This window comes from Hippocampus comes, unplaced genomic scaffold, assembly GCF_001891065.2.
Source record: "Hippocampus comes isolate QL1 unplaced genomic scaffold, H_comes_QL1_v1.1 scaffold7, whole genome shotgun sequence".
In the NCBI taxonomy this organism is placed as follows: Eukaryota; Metazoa; Chordata; class Actinopteri; order Syngnathiformes; family Syngnathidae; genus Hippocampus; species Hippocampus comes.
This window is the reverse complement of record NW_017842060.1, coordinates 7,218,363-7,237,794: the sequence shown is the minus strand read 5'-3', so window position 1 is coordinate 7,237,794 and position 19,432 is coordinate 7,218,363. Positions and strand designations below refer to the sequence as shown.

The following is a 19,432-nucleotide window of genomic DNA, read 5'->3' as shown; positions in this document are numbered from 1 at the left end:
ATTCCGTTTTAGTGGACAATAAGGAGCGTTGAAACTGGCTTTGTGGGTTTTACTGGAACGCTAATACCGTGACTGCAGATACTGCCGTGCCAGATATGCACTTATTGAATCATTTTCACACCCATATGATTATGTCTTGCTTGCGTGCCTTCGATCGTTTTTTTATCGTTAACAGCTTAAATTTGACGTGCAGCTCCCGATATTTTTCCATAACAAGTTTCCTCATGTTTTACAGTATCATGTTTGATGAACTGTGACTGACTCTACTGAACCATTCAGATGGGACTATTCCATCTCCGTTTTAAAATATATTCTCATGAGAAATTGGGACATGAGCCAATAAGTTCTATTCCTCTGCTTATCTTCACTCAGGTCGCAGGTGCGCTGGGGCCTCCACGGCACGTTTTCCAATAATTGTAGCGTAGCGTCGATGTGGGTTAGCTTTACGGCTTTCTCGTGAGAACAGGCTCATTTATGTGCTCCGTGCTCTGCTTTTTTGTAACCCTAGTTCACCTCAGAAATACGTTCCATTGTCATATCAAAACCAGAACCTGACTCGAATCATTGACAAAAAGTAAAATGGGCACTTTAACTTTGTGCACGCCGATTTTAGTTCAGCCTGCTCTGGTCGAATCATTTTGTCATATATTAAAAGCTACTGTATTCATTTTCCATTCCGATGTAGTCAGTGAATGTTTTTTTAATGAGATTTGGTAACTTGGTCGTACAGAAATTGAGTATAAAAAAATATTCCTGTGAAAGAAATATACAAGTGATGAGAACTTTTCCATTGACTCTTACTATCAGTGTGAAAATGACCTTGCGACTCAGCCAAATGCTGATGTCTTGAATCTGAGACCGCCAGAGAATCACTCCAGCAGGCTGAAGACTGTCACGCAAATGTGAAATGAATTCAGCGATCTCTCGGGGAGCTTTAGATCACTTTGCAGAGGGACGAAACAATCCACAGACGGCGACTTACTAAATGGGGTCAAAATGACACAGTTGGAACTCGGGAAAGTCAACAGGTGTAACGCATTTGAGGAGGGAAAGCGACACTTATGAACATAAAAAAATAAAAGCTGACTCAATAACGTTGGTCCACTGCAATTATTAGAACAAGATTTGTATATGTTTTAGCTTTAAAATATTTGTTACATCGTCTATATTTTCAAGGGGATTGATTCCCTCTCAAAAACAATTGAGCTGGTTGCCATTAGGATTTATTGGGATTTTAACCTGCTAATGTCATGCACAAATATTTTCAGAGGTTCCTTAAGAAATATTTAAAACAAAATGTTGAATTCTCTTTTTGAATTTGGCCACAAAACAGTCCTATTCACACATGAGATATGACACCGATATAGTGAGGCAATCCAAATGACTTTTAATTAGAAATTAAGTCCATTCAACTCGGTAGGGCATTTAACATTCCGTTAGTGTCAATGAAATACACATTTTAGTTTAATGGTATCAATCTCAAATTTAGTCATTCCGTTGTTTTATTATGTATTGCACATCGACACCTCTGCATAGACATAACATACAGAGCCCATTGTCCCCGCATCTGAGCGATGTTTTTCTGAAGTGGGCACTTAGCCGATCCAAATCAGCAAGCCTTCAAAGCGACGCGTTTCCCCAGCTGATACCGCAGCGAGACTTCAATCACGCCACACACATGTAACAATGTGTCACGCTTTTAGGAACGTAAAAGTGGCTGACGCTTTCATTCGCCATCTGATAACGTTGCACGTGTCTAATCTGATACGATGCTCAAACTCAGCACCGTCAAGTTTATTCCGTTCGGGTTGCTTCCTTTGACAGCAGATCTAGTGAGCCGCCCGGCAAATATAAATGCTTCCTTATTAACTTTATCACCAGTTGTCCATGTCCTGTTATAAAGAGGAAATCACTGGGTTGCGTTTTAAAATCAAGGTCCTTTTGTTCTCCTGATTCAGTACACCGATGTGTCCTCTCGTGGGCACTAGAGGTCTTAACAAACACATCAATCTCGTTCCTTCTTTGGTTTTATGGCTTTCAGGTGTCCTGAAAAGTGGGGAAATCCGTCGCTGGATATGACCAAATTGGACCCAATTCTACAGGGTTTTAGAAACTGGCTATTTTTTGTCTTTTGGGCTGTAGTATGTATTAAATACGTCATTGTTATAGCTACAGGAATTCTGAACATTCAGGGGGAGCCTGTAATTCCATTTAAAGTACTACAGCACTTAAAAAAAAACCCTCTCCAATAATGAACTGTTATTCCCCCCAAATGGGCATTTCCCAACGTGTGCCTCTTGCGTCTGCAGCATGTTAAGAAGCATGAGAGCATGCTGTTTATTAGTGTTTGTAATCTGCCCTTCTGTCTGCGCTGCACACTGGCTGCATACTTAGCGAGGACGAGACCTCTGACGGCGCCACTGTTGCCCTGCCAACTGTTGCTGATGATTCATAACGCGCCTCATTTATCGAGCTCTCTGCAGACATCAAAAATCTAAGTAGATAGCACCCAAACCACAACATGGGAAGATGACGGTTCACTTCCTTGCACTTCCTGTGGTCTCACTGGTTGTATACAACATGTCTGCCATGGAAACTACGCAGAAATGACAAACGGGCCATTCAGCTGACTCTAATGCCCCTTTTCCATGACTCTACAACGTACTCAGCTTGCCGCAGCTCGACTCGCCGTTGATCCTTTTCCACTGGCAAAACCAGTAAGTGGTTCTTGCTCTGGAGTGCAGAATCCACATCATATTGGTCCAACCATGTCGTCATTGCCTCATCATTGTAACATTTGAGACTACGTGGAGCGGACATCGGGCCTGATCGTTTGTTAGCTGATTGGAATCGAGGGTTGGGCGTGGAGGGGAAGGCTTTTTATAATTGTATTTATTTTTGTAGTTATCTTGAAAGGCTACAAAGCAACAAAATATTCCAGCGATAGATAGACACACACACACACGCACACACACACACACACACACACACACACACACACACACACACACACACACACACACACATTGTCCATGAAGGAAATTTAGTTCTACTTCCTAACCAGGATTTGTTTAATTGCAGTATTTCTCCTTTGGATAGAGCGACGTATTTACAGAATTATAACTGTGGTTGTTGATGAATTGCTACGGTTTGGTAGCTCCCAGTGAAGTGTAGAGGTCTTATTACATCATATTTCTGCGATTTTCCTCGAGCCCTGCACCTCTCCTAGTTGTCCACAAGCAAATGTACAAGGACTGTTTCCACTTGGGATGGGAAGTTGTTTCAGCCGTGCTGTTGGCTAAACATTTATTCTGGCCCTTCGCAGGTTGAGCGTAATTATCCACAAATACTCACTGAGATTTTCAGCAATTACACGCACCTCATGTGCCACCCTGGAATTTTAAGTGCTCCCCACTTGTTTCTTTATTAAACTCATAATCCAGTTCAAATGTGTGTCATGGGCAAGCATGCTGTAAAACCTGCTGTTTCTGGATCCCCGGCTCTGTGTATTCAATGGGTCAAAATAATATGCATGACTTAACATGCACTGGGTGGTGAGTGTTTTAATACCCAGAATATTCCTTTTGCTAATATTAAGTCTGGAGGTGGCATTTACGATAGTTACTCATTGGCTTTCATCTGCTTACTCCAGTTTGTATTGAAGCCCCTTCTCGTAGTTTGTTTGGCTTGAGGACTGAAGTCAAATCTTGATGTGGATCAAGCAACCGTTAATTTGGAATACGGTCACATCGCCAGTTACATGACTGTGTGCGACCACATATTTCTTTTTTCTATGACCAAACATAATCTCTGAAAGTGTGTTGGTGATTTAGATTGCTTTGCTTTTTTTTTTAAGTGAGCCAACCATTTTGCCATCATTGCTTAATGTTCAAACTGATAACAATCCTTCTGATTGATAAGATGATAACAAGTCCAAACATTTTTTTTTTTACTTCCTTCTCAATACATCACCTTCTCCTGGGTGTCGTTGCTAATGAAGTGTGCCGGTATTGATGAAGTGCAAAGGCAGCTGGCGTTGGTGCTAGTGCCAGTGACAGGGTGGTCCACCCCCGCCTGCTCCGCCACTGCCACCCTCATGCTTATCACGCTTACATTGTTTGGTGGCATCTGGCTACATGGGATGAAAGAAAAAAAAAAAAAAAAGAAACGGGCAGATGATGGTCCTTGCCAAAACTTTGGTAGCTGTTAACGTAGTCACACTGTTTCTTTCATTCTTTGATATCAATGCAGATCACATGTTTGTCTGTCTGTAAAAACTCAGATCTATTTTATATATTTTATGTGGACAATATTCCTTCAATTGCTGCTAAATATTTATGAATTTCATTATCGCATATATAATGTGGCTTCACTGTATGGGAAATGTATTCAATCCAAGGATTAAAAAATAAATAAAAAGCATAATTTGCCTTTCACGTAATTATTAGCCATTATTACAATACATCAAATGATCCTTCTTTTTGAAGCATCAACCCAACAGTCAATGTATGGGAACCAATGTGAGCATTGTCAAGATTTCTTTGGGCTCTTCTTTGATGTGTCTTGCGAGTCAAAGAAAGGTTCAACTTTCACTAAGTCGTCCATCAACCGGCTGTTCGGTGTGGTGTCTGTCACGTGCATTGGCAGATCCAGGGGTGAACGTAGGTGAAACTCTTCACACACACACAGCCGGTTTCAGTTTCAAACAGCCTACAACCAGGCGAAGGAAAGGCTATTCTACAGCGACATGTAAGTCAGTGCTGCCTATGTTGGCCTGTTTCTTTCAAGCAAAAGCTTTGACAGAGAACAGCAATAACTCCACCTTTGGGATGGTTTTGATGGAATAACATTAAAATGGTTTCTGAAGCGCTGAGATGCAGTACAGCTGTGCCGACCGTTGATTGACCTTGCCATGGATTGTATTGCTTGGTGGCATGATTGTATTGCGTCGTAACACAAATAAACAAGACGTTCATCGTCATTCGGCGAAACTGCTCCCCCAGAGGAATAAATTCAGTGATGCATTCAAAGACCTCCCCAAGCCTGTTGGCTCTGGGAGGCTGTCAGTGTGGCAGGGGTTTGATTTCCAACAGTGAGACTAATCTCACCACATGTGTCCGACCAAGCGCTTCACAAGGCCAGATGTTGGAAGGGCTGATTTGTGTGCGCCTGTGACAACGTGAAACACAGCAGCCCATTTCACGCACGTGGTTAGAAAGACATAAAAGCTGCGGCGCTAGCTAAGAAGACGTACTACATGGGGCTGAATTTAATTACGGCACGCATGTATGCCATTTTTCCTTGCTTAGGCACTGATCAGTGTGAATGGATTTCATGGTTTCATCTGTTCTGGTCAAGGGTGGATACGCTGTCTCAGAAGGCTGTGACCGGGGTGGCAGAATTCTTGGTATTTGGGTCTGGAATTATTTTTTTACAGGGACTTTAATTGAAAAAAGAAAGAATTTCACTGTGTTGAAATTGCAGCCAAAAGTAGTTAAAGGGAAGTTTTCCGGACTGCTCGCAAGATTTAAATTCAGCCTCACTTCAATACTCTATCCCCCTCTCAAGTCATTGACCAAAGCCACACCCCTCGCTAATGTGTATTGTAAGCAAGCCAATGTAGCCACGGCCGCTACGTTGGTCGCATTATTTATTTGTGATGGTGTGTTCCTGCGGCACTAAATGCTATCGGTTTTGTTTTGTGCACAGAGTGATGGTTGGAAGCAGAGAGACTGAAATGAATCATTTTCTTTTGGTTGCATCATCTCCATTTGTTACATCTGTTTGCCCATTCGTTTTCACAGACAATACAAATGGCAGTCCTCGGAAATACAGTCCCCTCCAAAAATATTGGAATAGACATTATTAAATTAACTTAAAGTGAATAACATATAATATTTGGTGGCATAACCCTGAATTGCAGTAACTGCAACCAACTTGTGACTCATTGACTTCACCAGATGATTGCATTCTTCATTTGAAATGCTTTTCCAGGCCTTTGCTATAGCCTCTTTCAGTTCTTGTTTGTTTGTGGAGCTTTTTCCTCTCAATCTGCTCTTTCGGAGGTAAAATGCATGCTCGATTGGGTTAAGGTCCAGTGATTGACTTGGCCAGTCTTTTCTCCCTGACAAAGTCCTTTGTTGTGTTGGCAGTGTGTTTCGCGTCACTCTGTTTTTGAAGCTTCTCCCGATTAGTTTGGATGCATTTTACTTTAAATGGTTGTGTGGACTTCAGAATTCATTCTGCAGCAACCATCATGAGTTACATCATCATTAAAGATGAGTGAAGGCTGTTCCAGAGGCAGCCATGCAAGGCCAAGCCATGACATTACCTCCGCCATGCTTCACAGATGAGCTTGGGGGTTTTGGATCATAAGCAGCTCCTTTCTTTCTCCATATTTTGGCCTTTCCATCACTTTGGTAGAAGTTACTCTCAGTCTCATCAGTCCATAAAACTTTGCTCCAGAACTTTTGTGACTCATCTCTCTACTTACAATCTGGTCCAAAATACAAAGCTGGAATTCTGAACATTTGTCTGATATTCATCTTTTGATGTGAAACACAAACGGCTTCAATATAAAACAAAAACAAAGGAATGAACCCTGCCGTTCCAATACTTTTTAGAGGGGACTGTAGCTGTTCCTCGTGGTCTGACGTATACACTGTTGAATGTGTGATAGTTTCACGCTTGCGAACGCTGGGTGTACTTAACATGCACACGCCGCGCTCCAACACGTTGTGGCTTTGGAGGTTTACCCAGTGCAATCGCATTTTAAATAAACAAACCTTGCGTGAAACCGGGCCCCTTTGTGGTCCGTCAGATCCAAGCCAGGGCAAATAGCTGTCACACATGGAAGCAAAGGTTACAATAAGAAATTCTATTTTTACAAACCTGACTTGCCAACAGTGCTGCACTGAAGGGATATACTGTACTGGTTTTGTACTTAAAAGTTTTGTTCTGTCATTTCAGCATCTTGGCATGGTTGTGAATCCCCCCCGCCCCCCCGTGGATTTAAATGCCATTGCTAAGCCAAAATTAAAAAGCTGGCAAGCTAAAACTCTTATGACTAATTGCAATGGCACGCAGGGCAAATGTATCGGTGCCTACATGTGGCAAGCCGGCTTCTCCCTGAAATGGGCTGACACATGACTTCACGGGATTGTTGTGTTATCCAGAGATCTCCAGAGACAAATGTCTTATATTAACAACCGGATTCTGTCCTTATAAAAACTCTGTATTGAAACTTAAAATGAATCTACGAAAGCACAGGTGTCAAAGTCAAGGCCCGGGGGCCATATCTGGCCCACCACATCATTTTATGTGGCCCGCGAAAGCAAATCAAGCATGTCAATTTCCATGATGCTTGCTAAAGTCTGAACCAAAATTTCAAATTGTCACATGTAATCCACAATAAGTCATTATTCTTGACTTCTGATTCTGACAAGTAGTTATTCATCAATTTGTTGTGCGCTGTGTATGTAATATGTGGAGGGGATTTAACATTTATATGGTTTCCCAAAATTCATAACGGCCCTCCAAGGGAAACCGTAACTACAGTGTGGCCCGCGACAAACATGAGTTTGATACCCTTGTACTAAAGCTAGTAACACTGGGCAACAGCTAATTGTATTCAAACCTGGCATTAGGAGTTCCTCGACGCATTTTTGAGTGTGATTTAAAAAATATATATATATATATATGAGAGAGAGATTTTCCTTTTTTGTTTTAAAATTTGACCAATAAAAGCTTGTCCAATACAGATTTTACCATTTGTTGTAATTTACAGCAATGATGTTTCAGGAATTTTTCTTTCTTCTTTCTGTTGCTGAACCTAATCCTTAATTCATAAATGTGACTCTATACATATATCACTGTGTGACGTATTGTTTTTATTACATTATTATTTTTATGAAAAAACTGATTTGTTAAAGAGAGAAAACTTTTGGAAAGGTTTACTTGAAAACAATCTCTCAAAATTTTTTGGACCAATGTAATTTTTTCAATGTGTATTCTGCTAACGCCTTAAATTGCACCACTAAGAAAATAAAACAATGTTGTTGTGAATTCAATCATACTTTGTTTGAGACGAATAGGCAAAATTGTCTTGACCAAATGGCCCTTTTTGTTTTTTTTAGAAATCATCGATGACCTTTCGCATCTCGTGGATAAGACGGATGGCCGCATTCGCAATGAGACACGACGAGTGCAGCTGGTGGAGAAAAAGTCCGCCTCCTGTGGTGAGTTGCATTCTTCACTTTATGATGTAAAACTTGACAATTGGCTTCAAAAAGTCTGATACATTAACGCCAAAGTGCATTTTAGAGCAATTGCTCAGTGTTAAAAATGTGACTATGTCATGGAAAAGTGCCGCGAATTGTTTCCTTCAAATAGTCAGCAGAGGGCAACTGTGCTGATGATCACCTTGACTTGATTTATTTTTTTCAGTAAGCGTCTTCATCACATTTATTGGTCTCAATCGTTATTTTCAAGTCAGGCCAGGGGTCGATAAATCACCTCAAGAACATTCCAACATTTATCGGTCTCACTCATTCGTTTGAAGTCTTTGGTATGGTCAACTGTCGAGCAGAATACAGATGGAGCAGTGCATGAGAAAACAAAATTTTACTGTCTAGCTTTTTGCGAAAGATAGCAACTGTATTTTCTGCACTATAAGGCACTTTGGATGATAAAGTGCACCTTCAATGATTGGCCTATTTTAAAACTGTTTTCATAAATAGGGCGCGCTGCATTATAGGGCGCATAGAATAGAAGCCACAATAATGACAATGGTTGCACTTTGCACCCACTCGATGGAGCTACGCTAAAGGGAATACAATACAATACAATACAGGTTTATTTAGATAGAGCCTTCACAACCACTGCAGCTGTAACAAAGCCATTAGAAGGGGTCACAAACACGGACATGAAACATATAACTACAAATGGGGTTACAAAACAATAAATGAAAGACAAAAGTTATGAAGACAATCGATTCAACAAAAAGGCACCCAAATCTCGTGGGCTCACATACACAAAATATCCTTAGAAGTCTTGCTTGTCTCCTTCTTCCTTCGTTTAGTCACTAGTTAACTATGCTTTTGGTATTATCTTCGTTTCATAATGGTTGTGCAGACCTCACAGAGTAGTTGTCTGTTTGAGTGTGTGTTGTCAATTAGTGTCGGGTAGAACCCTTTTAGGTTACAATTCGTTCACCACTAGATGGCATAGGAACACACTAACACAGGGGTCCCCAACCGCCGGGCCGCGGACCGGTACCGGTCCGCAGGGCATTTGGTACCGGGCCGCACAGAAAGAACTTGCCTTATTTCCGTTTTATTTATTTCGGAATGCGAAATATGTTTTATTTTGAAAAATTACCGGATTCTCTGTTACATCCGTCTGTGTCACGCTTGACTCACGTCAAGGCACACTTCTCGGTCAGGTGACCGATGACGCTCATAAACAAAACGCTGAAGCCCGCAAAATGAGTAAAAAAGCTGCTTGGAGATCGCAAATGACGGTGGCCTTAAAAGTACGTTCGAAACAACTGGATCAAAGTTATGGCTGAATACTCTGAGATCGCCACAATAGCACTGTTGCTATTTCCGGCATCCTACCTGTGTGAGGTGTGGAGTTTCTGCAGCAACGACGACTAAAACAAAATTACGAAGTAGACTCGACATAAACCACACACTTGAGGTGTCATTGTCTCCTATTACCCCGAGATGGGACCGTCTGGTTGCAGAAAATCAAGCTCGGGGCTGTGGTGAGTCGTCATTTTCATGCACTTTGAATTTGCGTTGTATCGTATTTTGAAGGCATTAAACATTACCAGAGCGATAAGAGTGTTGCGACCAGATTAGACGCTCCTTGTGTTTATTATTATATTTCGAAAACACCAGTTTTCATGCAGCTCATACCATATTATTTTGTTGTATTAATCCGCCACACCTTAAATGCCGGTCCCTGAAAATATTGTCTGACTTAAACCGGTCCGTGGGGCAAAAAAGGTTGGGGACCCCTGCACTAACAGGCAAACGACTCAATGGGGAATATAAAGACACTGTGACACCATATATAAGGCGCATCGGATTATAGGTCACACTGTCGGCTTTTGAGAAAATTGAATGCTTTTAGGTGCACCTTATAGTGCGGAAAATACGGTAACACATTCTAATGAGACACCTACTTCATGGGTCGAGGATTGGGATTTAACTGTGGCCCGATGTCTTCAATTTTGATTGGTTTTGATGAGTTAATTACTTCAATGTGTCACTCGTGCTCGTCATTACCCCAGATCCGCTTCAATTGTTGTTTAACGCTTTCAGCGGCCTTTCCAAAAAATGTTGGTCAACAGCTTCTCGGAGGGGGAATCACTGCAGCTGGCTCGAGCCAATCTCTGGAATGCGTGAGCTGACCTCCGTTTGCCCGTTGAACTCGGGCAGTATTGCTTAAGCAAATCGCGCTTTATTGTGGGATGAGAGCCTGTTAGCAGTCAAAGAGGCGAAACAGAAGCAGAGCAGACACTACGGAGGTCTCGCCCCTGAAATGCTTGACTCTGTTGGCCATGTCCCCATGGTGCCCGAGTGTGAGCTTATTTGTCGATCCCAGGGCCGCCACTCTCCTTCATCACTACATTCACCGCTGTTGTGTGTAATACATTTTAATACATCTACATCATTCCTTTTTCAGGGTGTGTCCATTCCCAAATGTACTTGGAGGCATGCAAAACAGTGTCCTTGTGCATACATGCTTGCTCACTGTATATTGCTGTGCGTTTGGCCTCTATGCGAATGGAAAAATTTTCCCTTCCGCTCCTCTACATCATTCTTTTTTTTTTCCATTCTTTGTCTCTGCAGTTGTTTGGTGCCCGTCTTTGTATGAAGCAGAGAAAGAGCTTTTGGTTGACTAGAATATACATTTTTGGGGTATCAACAACTGTCCACAACTAATATCTTGAGAGCAGTAAAGTAGATGTCAAAATTTTGAATTTCAATTTTTGTTATTTTTCTTATTAGTTGAGAACAATTTTCGGGAGTGGAGAGTGTTAATGGAAATTATTAATAATAAAAGAAACAACTGACAGAATCTCAGTTAAATATTTTTAAGTGCTAGTTAGCATTTTTAAACCCAAATTATATCTCGCAGCGACTGAGATTTCTTGCCTTGTTGCAACATTTAAAAATTGTTTTACAGAAGAAAGCCTATTTATCACCAAAAAATCATTTTTGTCTCTCTTTTTTTTTTCCACCCCATGACTTATTGTTTGGACAGTTCATCTGAGTGAGAAAGGTTCTGCCCATTTTTTACTTTTGGCGTGAAACAGCGCCGTGCAGATGCTAAGTGGTGCGTGGAGCCAGCTCTGTCACTGTCACTCCTAAAATACCGATACTAAAAAAAAAATAAAATAAAATAAAAAAATCCCCACATGGTATTGGAAACAAGTATCGGAGTACTTTTCGAGTACCGGTATTCTTTGAATCCCTTTTTGAATCCATTAGGCTATTGGAGCAAGAAATCCTTTGGAAGGTGGTATGAGTTTCTGTGGAGCTTAGACATCACGACCAGGCAACATCATTAGCGCTTAAGCACTTCCCTTCTCTTCAGAGCTAATCCACATTTGGTAACGTACCATTTGTGATAGCCCAGTAATCCTGAACGCAATTTAAAGTCAACTTGTGCACGTGGGACTGGAAGCAAACTACTGTATTGGTGAAATGCTTGGCAAATAATCTATACTGACAATACCTTTAAGAGTCATTTATGTAAATGAGATCAAGACTTGTTCGATTTGGTGCTTGGTGTCTTTATGTACTCACTACTGTCGGAAACTTGAAACAAATGTAGTGTCTGTAAAAGCTGCCATTTTGCTTTCAGTTTCCTCAGCTCTGTTTTTTACCGGCCCCAAAGTAAAATGAGGGGACAAAATCAACCGGGAATTTTCTGCCTTGGTAGCATCAGAACCATAACAGATGAGGCAAGTCTCTGTATAAGGGTGTTCTGCAATGCCAGGGCGGTGGTCTGAAGTGTAATTTATCCCCACATTATCTTGATGTTATCTGTTTCATTTGTTTCATCCAGAAACCGTTAAGAAAGCTGCCAAAGCGCCGATGTGCTGGCGTGTTAGGATAACTTTATTTCCATAAAATGTGCCCCTTTTCTTTTGGGGTCATCGGATCCTTTTTGTGGTCCGAAGAGGTCTTTGAACCACAAGCGGAGAGCACGGAGTGACTAGTGTGGGCGGTTGAGGGTTTGCCTGCGCCTGTCTGGCACTCACACCAATTATTTGTTGCTTCTCTGCGATTCGTCTTGTGATGTGTCTGAAAATGGCTAAGATGGGCCTCTGGACCTCTTGGGTGGTCGATCCATCCACAGACACAGAGCGTCTCCTTCAAGCATCACTGTCGCGGAAGACTCGGAATCTATTTGGCGAGCACATTTTTAGTCTCCAGAGGGGCTTGTTTAGTCGGAGATGGGCAATGATTTTTCGAAGGAGACGAGGAGGAGGGTCATCATGTGGCTCAAAGTCTGGCTTGTATTACAGTGTGAGAATCGTGGAAATGCAACACATGCTTATGGTACACACCTCAGCCATCATAATTCTTTTGTTGTCACTGGGATTGCCGACAGATATTGGATCAATCATTGTTAATGTATGTATTAAAGTGAAGTTATAATGTATACAAGTATGCGCCGTGCTTGGCGCAAAAACAAACTGGATTCTCGACTTTTTTTTTTTTTTTTTTTTTTTTTTTTGAAAGCTGCCAAATCAAGCAATGATACATTTAATCAGACCACCGAGAGGACCACAAGCGTAGTTTTCTCCAAGAATGCCTTCAAACCAACTCACCCTGTATTTCCCCCTTTGGGGAAAGACGACTAATTAGGCTGCCGGGTGGGAACGAAGGCACGGCAGGCCAAAGAATGAGAGAAATGTAAACTTGAAGTGAAAGGCCCGGGCAAAATACCAGCCGCATGCTTTAATAACAGCGGACGTCTCGAGTCCGTAACGGGACTCTCGACAGCGTTTCGGCCCAGCCCAAGACGCAGTTGTTTGGAATCTTCACTCAGGCCATTCTAATGGGAAAATAATAAAGGGGAGGCATCTGGTTAATGCTCGTGTCCTTGGAGGAGGTTTTATGAATCACAACAGTTACTTGGATAACGTCTCACTGCGCACACATGACTTGAATTGAATGGATTACTCACAGACCACTTGGGGTTTCTCGGGGGGGTGGGGGGGCATGCAGACCCTAAACTTCATTTATACTAATGGTGGGGGGGGGGGGATTGTTTAAATACAGACATACAGTATGTCAGACGTCTGCCCTTTTTCTCCCCCGCAATTCCAACTGTGGTGTATTTTAATTATTGATAAAGGCTGAAAATAATAGAAAGGGATATTTTCCCATCCTCAGGGCAAAACACTTTGTGGCTGTGTGAGGGCCTGTTTACAGATTCATCCCTGCTTCCATAGTATCAGTGGGAAAAAAAGTGATTATCCACTCGGGGCAGAGTCACAAACGCATGCCGATCACAGTGCGCAATAAGACCTCGGCGGTTGGTGAATGCGTGTAATTTGCGTTATGTCATCAGGAGAAGAATACCGATGTATGGTGAGAGGATCCGTTCATAAGGCTTGTTCGAGGATCAAGGAGAAATTAGCGGTGAGCCCCAAAGGGCTCTTCACACCTCCATGAATGTGTTTTTACCCCAGTCTCTTGAGTTGAAATTTCGAGTGCCGTATTTTCAGCACTATAAGGCCTACCTATAAACCATTCAATTTTCTCAAAAGCCGACAATGCGCCTGATAATCCGATGTGTCTTATTTATAGCTCAATATTTTGATTTCTTGGACGTAGTATTTTAAGTGTTCTGTAAAGTGTTTTGTTCCAGCTGCAGTGGTTGTGAAAGCTCGATATAAATAAAGCTGTATTGTATTGTATTCCCTTTAGCATAGCTCCATTGGGTGGACGCATAACGCCACCGCAGCCACGATTGCAGCTTCTATTCTATGTGCCTTATAATTCGGTGCGCTCTGCATTTGAAAACAGTTTTAAAATAGGCCATTCATTGAATCTGCGCCTTATACTCTGAAGCGCCTTATAGTGCGGAAAATGCGCTAATCAATATTACTTTAATGACCAAAAGAAATATGTCAATCTCTCTCTTAATCCTTCCACTGTTTAGTGGCTTAAAAGTTGTTGCAAGATGGGGAAGGGACCGAATATTGAGATCGCGGCTTATCGTTTTTCCTGTCCTGCATAGTCACGGTTTGGCATTTGCGAATTTGCTGAAAGTGCCGTCGAGTTGCTGTTATTGTGCTTCGGTCAAATCAATAATGGTCACACTTTGGTGTCAGGTGGTGGAATCCACATTTAGTTTTGTTAGCGATTACAGTGATCCAGCCACAGATTTGTTTTGCGTTATTGCCATCATCTGATTTGTGACTTTACGCCACACCTGTTGGGTAATTTTGTGAAGTTGTGCGCATTTATTCCGTCAACCTTTAAAATGCGTCTTCTGATTGAATACCCTCTTTTTTTCTTGTTTTTTCTTCCCCCTCCTCAGGGATGCTGGTGGTGATTGTGTTGCTTCTCATTGCGATTGTCGTGGTGGCTGTGTGGCCGGTGTAGCCAGCGTGGATGCCGACATGCTTAGATGACTTCTGGATGAGGGAATGGTAGGATGCAAACGCAGATGAAGACGTTCTCTCTTCGAGGTTGATTTTATTTAGAATCCTTAACCTCAAGTATGTGCATCACGAATAAATCCAAGTTTCCCTTTTTTTTCCTCAGCAATGTTGTCACTTTGTTAATGGAGATCCCATCCAACGCTATTCAGGTCATCTTTTTTTTTTTTTTTTTTTTTTAATGACATTTACACTTCACAACGCCACTTTTCCTTGCTGATTGTATTTTAATTCAAGATTTTGTGTTTGCCAAGTGTATCTTAATGGACTTTTGTTTGATTTATCCGAAGAAGCGCATATAAATCTATAATTAAAGACACCAAAAGGCCACATATTTTTCAGTGTAACAAGAGTTTATTTGAAAATCTGCCTTTCTACCAGGTTGGTATATTCAGTAGTTATAATTTTCCTTCTTGAATTAATGGGAACAGTCTCACCAATGACGACACATTTAAGAAAAAAAAAGGTGGGGAAAAAAAGAAATCCACAATGGCTTGTGTAATTAAATATATTCATATATTTATATATAATAACCATAATATATTAGTACACATTGTAAAAACAACATTGCAAAAAAAGAGAAAAAAAGGGCTTTAAATGTGACAACTAAACAGCATTTACAATTCATAGTATGAACACAAAGCAACACTTTTGACGGCAAGCTCTCTGGGTGGTATGAAAATGTGGAAGGTTACATGGTGGACCAACGCTGTCCTTTGACACGATGTTGCAAGAGAAACCATGAAAGAAACATGTTCATGTATTGTGTTTGCAGCAGTTGGTTAAAAAAAAAAAAAAAAAGTGGAGTAATGAATCATTGCACAGAGGAAAATGGCTCATGATCAAATACTACACCTAAAATACTGAGTCATACTTGGACTAGAAAAGTTGTTCTCCTTTTTTTTTTTTTTTTTAAATCATATATCAGAGCCCCTGTGTTTAGTTTGCAAGATTTGATGTAAGATTTGGATCATATTACTGGCATTCGGAGAAAGGGGACCTCAATCGTGTCATGTGGTTTACAGTAAAGCTTTTCTTTACGAAACGTACTCATGTACATTCTGGTAAATATTTGTTTGTGGTGGCTAAATCCAATTTCAAATGCAATCAAATAAATGTTCAAAGAGCAACATAATGCCGCATGGCACCCGTTGCCAGGTTGCAGCATGCGTTGCGAACGAAGGTGAGGCATGGTGTGTTTTCACAGGAATGAGAACATTTGTAGATGTTGAATGAAGAAAATCCAAATCAGTGTTGATTTTTGATCATTTAATGAGTATTTAGTTAAAGAATAGCAGGTTACCTTACTGATTTGTTTCCTTTGTTTTCTTGGATGAAATCTACAGAATTTTTGCAATAAACAAAAATACGTTTTTTTTTTCCCTGTAATTTATCTCTCTTATTTTTTCCATTTTTTTACATTGATTAAACTGAATTAAATACATACCTATCTGCATGTTGAAAGTCTACCTAGCTATTTAGGTCGTGATCAGTCACTACCTCTAGAGTTCTTAAGTCAAGTGAAAGAATATTGCTTTCCTTTGCCTTATATAATGACATATACATTTATTTTTTTGTACATATAGTGGTGTAAACCAATATATTTTTGTCAAGAAACATCACAAAATCCTGGATATCAAGTGTGACATTAATATGTACCTTTTACCCCGGGGGTGTCCGAATCCGGTCCTCGAGAGCCGAATCGGGTGTGTTGGCGGTAGGAAACATCGAAAAGATGCAGGACGGCCCTTTTCATCTACGTTCCACAAGAGCCTAATTGAACTTTGACCCGCTTTCATAAACGGTGACAGAACTTGTAACATGGTTCCGAATCAGTCTCTCGGCCTGGTCTTGGGAAGTCTGGATCTAAAAATGATGTAACGGAATCAAGGCAATGCATTTCATTGTAACGTAAAGCACAACCAGGTTAAGTGTTCAACATTTGAATCCCAAAATCGTTCGTGTTGACCTGAAACCTTTTGCATTTGCATTTCATCATGAAACAAGTTGTCCTGTCGGCCAAACATCCAAAAACAAAACCATGCAGAGGAGAATCTTCCCTGGTGATTAGTGGCTTTTTGAACAAGCCAATAGAACAGCAACACAAAAAAATGATATACTGACTGTAAAACCAACAAGTAGTATATATTGGTGACATACTGGTATTAGGTGCAAAACGGGCAATTCCGCAAGAGATGGGTGTCAAAGTTAAAGAAAGGGTCAAACCAAATCTGTGAGGTGAGCTCCTTCAACCAAAGTTCACTCGAGAAGAATTCCTAAATGATTCTTTTCATGCTACTTAACGAAAAACCAAAAAGCAGCAACGTCAACAGTCTCTTTCGACGGTAGTCTTCTGTCTGTCTCTGTTTCGTTCATTTAAAAAAAAAAAACAATTTTAAGCTTTCCTCTGGAATCCCACTCGCACTGCGTCTTTTCCCCCCATCTATGGCTTCTTGCACTTTCCTTTCTTCTCACGCTGTTGGAACTTCCGCAGCCTGCGCGCCCACGTGTCCCTCCATTGGATTACCAGGCTTCCTTTGTCCGCTACCACGCCGCCGCTCTGACCAGGGGAATCCTCGTCATTGCCCAGCAGCAGGTACTTCTTGCCGGGCTTGATCTTGGGACACTTGCAGGCCACGTCTTTGGCGCGGACCCACAGGAACTGGTCCCCCCGGCGGATGCGGCTCTCGCCTTGCTTGTAGACGGAAATGACGTTGACGGTGAACTTCCACCACTCGCCGGCCTTGTCCGCCTTCAGAATGTGCACCTGGACAGCTGCAGACACAAGGGGAGTGAGTAATCGTGAACCGTGTTGTTACTTCAGTACATCAATTGGAAAAGTGTGCCAACGCGTCATAATACAATGCTAACTGAATCGTTGAGTGCATTCGAAGATGCAGCTCGCAGAGTGACAATCTGGTGGCAGAATGGAAATCGTATTTGCCATCTTTTGCAACCGTTAATGAACGATGCCCCCCCCCCCAAAAAAAAGCCCAAAACAAAACAAAAAATATTTGCTACGTTCGTTAACACTCGAGTGAGATACGGTCTTAATGCTGCAATTCATTGTGCCGTTTGTTCTGGTGTGCCCGCCATGGCCACCAGGAGGCAGTGTAATACAGTCATGGAGACAAATGAAGAAGACTACAGTATACGATTATATATCATATAAAACAATGTATGTCAGTGAGTATTGTCACGTTACTTGCATGTGTTGAACCTCCGTTCATGCTCATTGTTTGTAAAATCACACCTATTGATGCTAACAGTGAGCATCTGAACAATATTTTGCAATGTTTGTTAGCATTAAGCTAAAACAAACTTTCCCCCGGCAAAAACTATATGGTATCGTATGAATGATATTGAGCTAATTGCTATTAGCTCCCATTATGCTTCCGCTGTATCTACTATACTATGGAAGTGGAGCGCTGTGAAGCAAGATTTTTCTTTCCCTTCATTGTGGAATTAACCGAGTGTCCCGGAGTGCAACTGAATAGACCTTTGCTACCACGTGTTCCTCCGTGAGGCCATTCTGTTGACAGTCATCCGGTGTTCTATGGACCCCTGCACCACCTTGCACCGACCTGTTGCCACACAGCATGCTGTTCCGTACCATCATCATTACAATGCCGCTGAACATCGTCACCGGCTGTACCCCTCCTCTCGTTTTTGGGACCCCCTTAGTGATTCTTTGGACATGTCACCCCAAGAGGCTTGTAGCATCATTTTGTGGCGCAGCATGCCGCCCGGCTCTCCTGCTGATCTTTTCAAAACAAAGCCCAGACTCGCTTTTTGTCCTGTGGTGTGCTTGAATAGTGACATGGGATATTATCTTTGGTCTGTTGTGGATCTGCGGACAGTATACTCTGATGGCTTTGGTGAGAGGATTTTTTGTTGTTGTTGTGGGGGGCAATCAAAAAAGATTTATTTTACGCTTATGCTTAAATAAAAGTCTCTCTCTCATATATAAATTTATAGATAGATTCATTTTTTATTTGGGCGCGCAGGAAAAACAATTTTTAGAGCACACAGGATTTTTAATTGTTTTTTAATGTATTTATTATTATTTTGTGCGACTTATTTTTTGCTCCATGTACAGCACTTTGAAAACAGCGATGGTTGCTTTAAAGTGCTCGATAAATACAGTTGAGTTGAGTTGACAGGGTCATTATGTATGACAGCCGAGGGAACCTCTCCCTATTCCCAACTTTGGTGTGTAAACCTCACTTGCCAACACACAGATTCCCTGGTCCCAAAAATCAAGGAAATAACCACATTATGTTTACTTGCATTTGCTTGGATGCCACTGGGGTCATCCCTGGATACCAGCACATCTAAGCCATTTCATGCAACGCACCACATGCGGGCGCCCTGTGCTGTGATGACTGATGGTTTCTGCAGGGAACGGTGTACGTACAGTATACGCCGACATTGATGAAACTCATTGCCCTTGTTGCTGTTGAATGCCGATGCGAGCGATAAGGCTACTCTCACGACATTGTGGGCCGTCGGCGGGTTGGAGGCGCCTCTAAAATGCCGCCCTAGCAACCGCAAATCCCTGTGGAACAACCCCCCGATCGGCCCGCCCGTCAAGTATTCCGCGGGATGCTCGGTTGAGCACTTCAATCGGCGAGGAGAGAAAAAGGGGGAGAGGTCATACATCTTATCCACACCTTGAATGGCACGGCAGACGGACGCTCGCAGGAATGCGGCGGGAAGGACAACAGTGTTTGGGGTGGG

The 19,432-nt window shown here is 41.8% G+C and overlaps 2 protein-coding genes across 5 annotated transcripts in view; one reads left to right on the top strand and one right to left on the bottom strand.

Moving 5' to 3' along the window:
- stx8 (syntaxin 8) overlaps window positions 1-15,281 on the top strand; it is a 30,183-nt gene extending 14,902 nt beyond the window's left edge. Inside the window, exons 7-9 of one of the 3 annotated variants that reach the window (XR_002167308.1) lie at window positions 8,136-8,237; window positions 14,572-14,722; window positions 14,799-15,281. Coding sequence is in view for 2 of the 3 variants with exons in the window: in XM_019862439.1 (XP_019717998.1) it covers window positions 8,136-8,237; window positions 14,572-14,636 (167 nt within the window). In the remaining variant the exon portion in view is untranslated. Of the gene's footprint in view, window positions 1-8,135; window positions 8,238-14,571 lie in introns of all 3 variants that reach the window. The other 2 variants (XM_019862439.1, XM_019862438.1) reach the window with 2 other exon arrangements.
- Window positions 15,282-16,103: 822 nt separating this feature from the next.
- Window positions 16,104-19,432, bottom strand: part of ntn1a (netrin 1a) — a 43,981-nt gene continuing 40,652 nt past the window's right edge. For both annotated transcript variants that reach the window (XM_019862435.1, XM_019862436.1), the window contains one exon: window positions 16,104-17,467. In XM_019862435.1, the coding sequence (XP_019717994.1) occupies window positions 17,136-17,467 (332 nt within the window). In that variant the 3' untranslated portion in view covers window positions 16,104-17,135. The remainder of the gene's footprint in view (window positions 17,468-19,432) is intronic.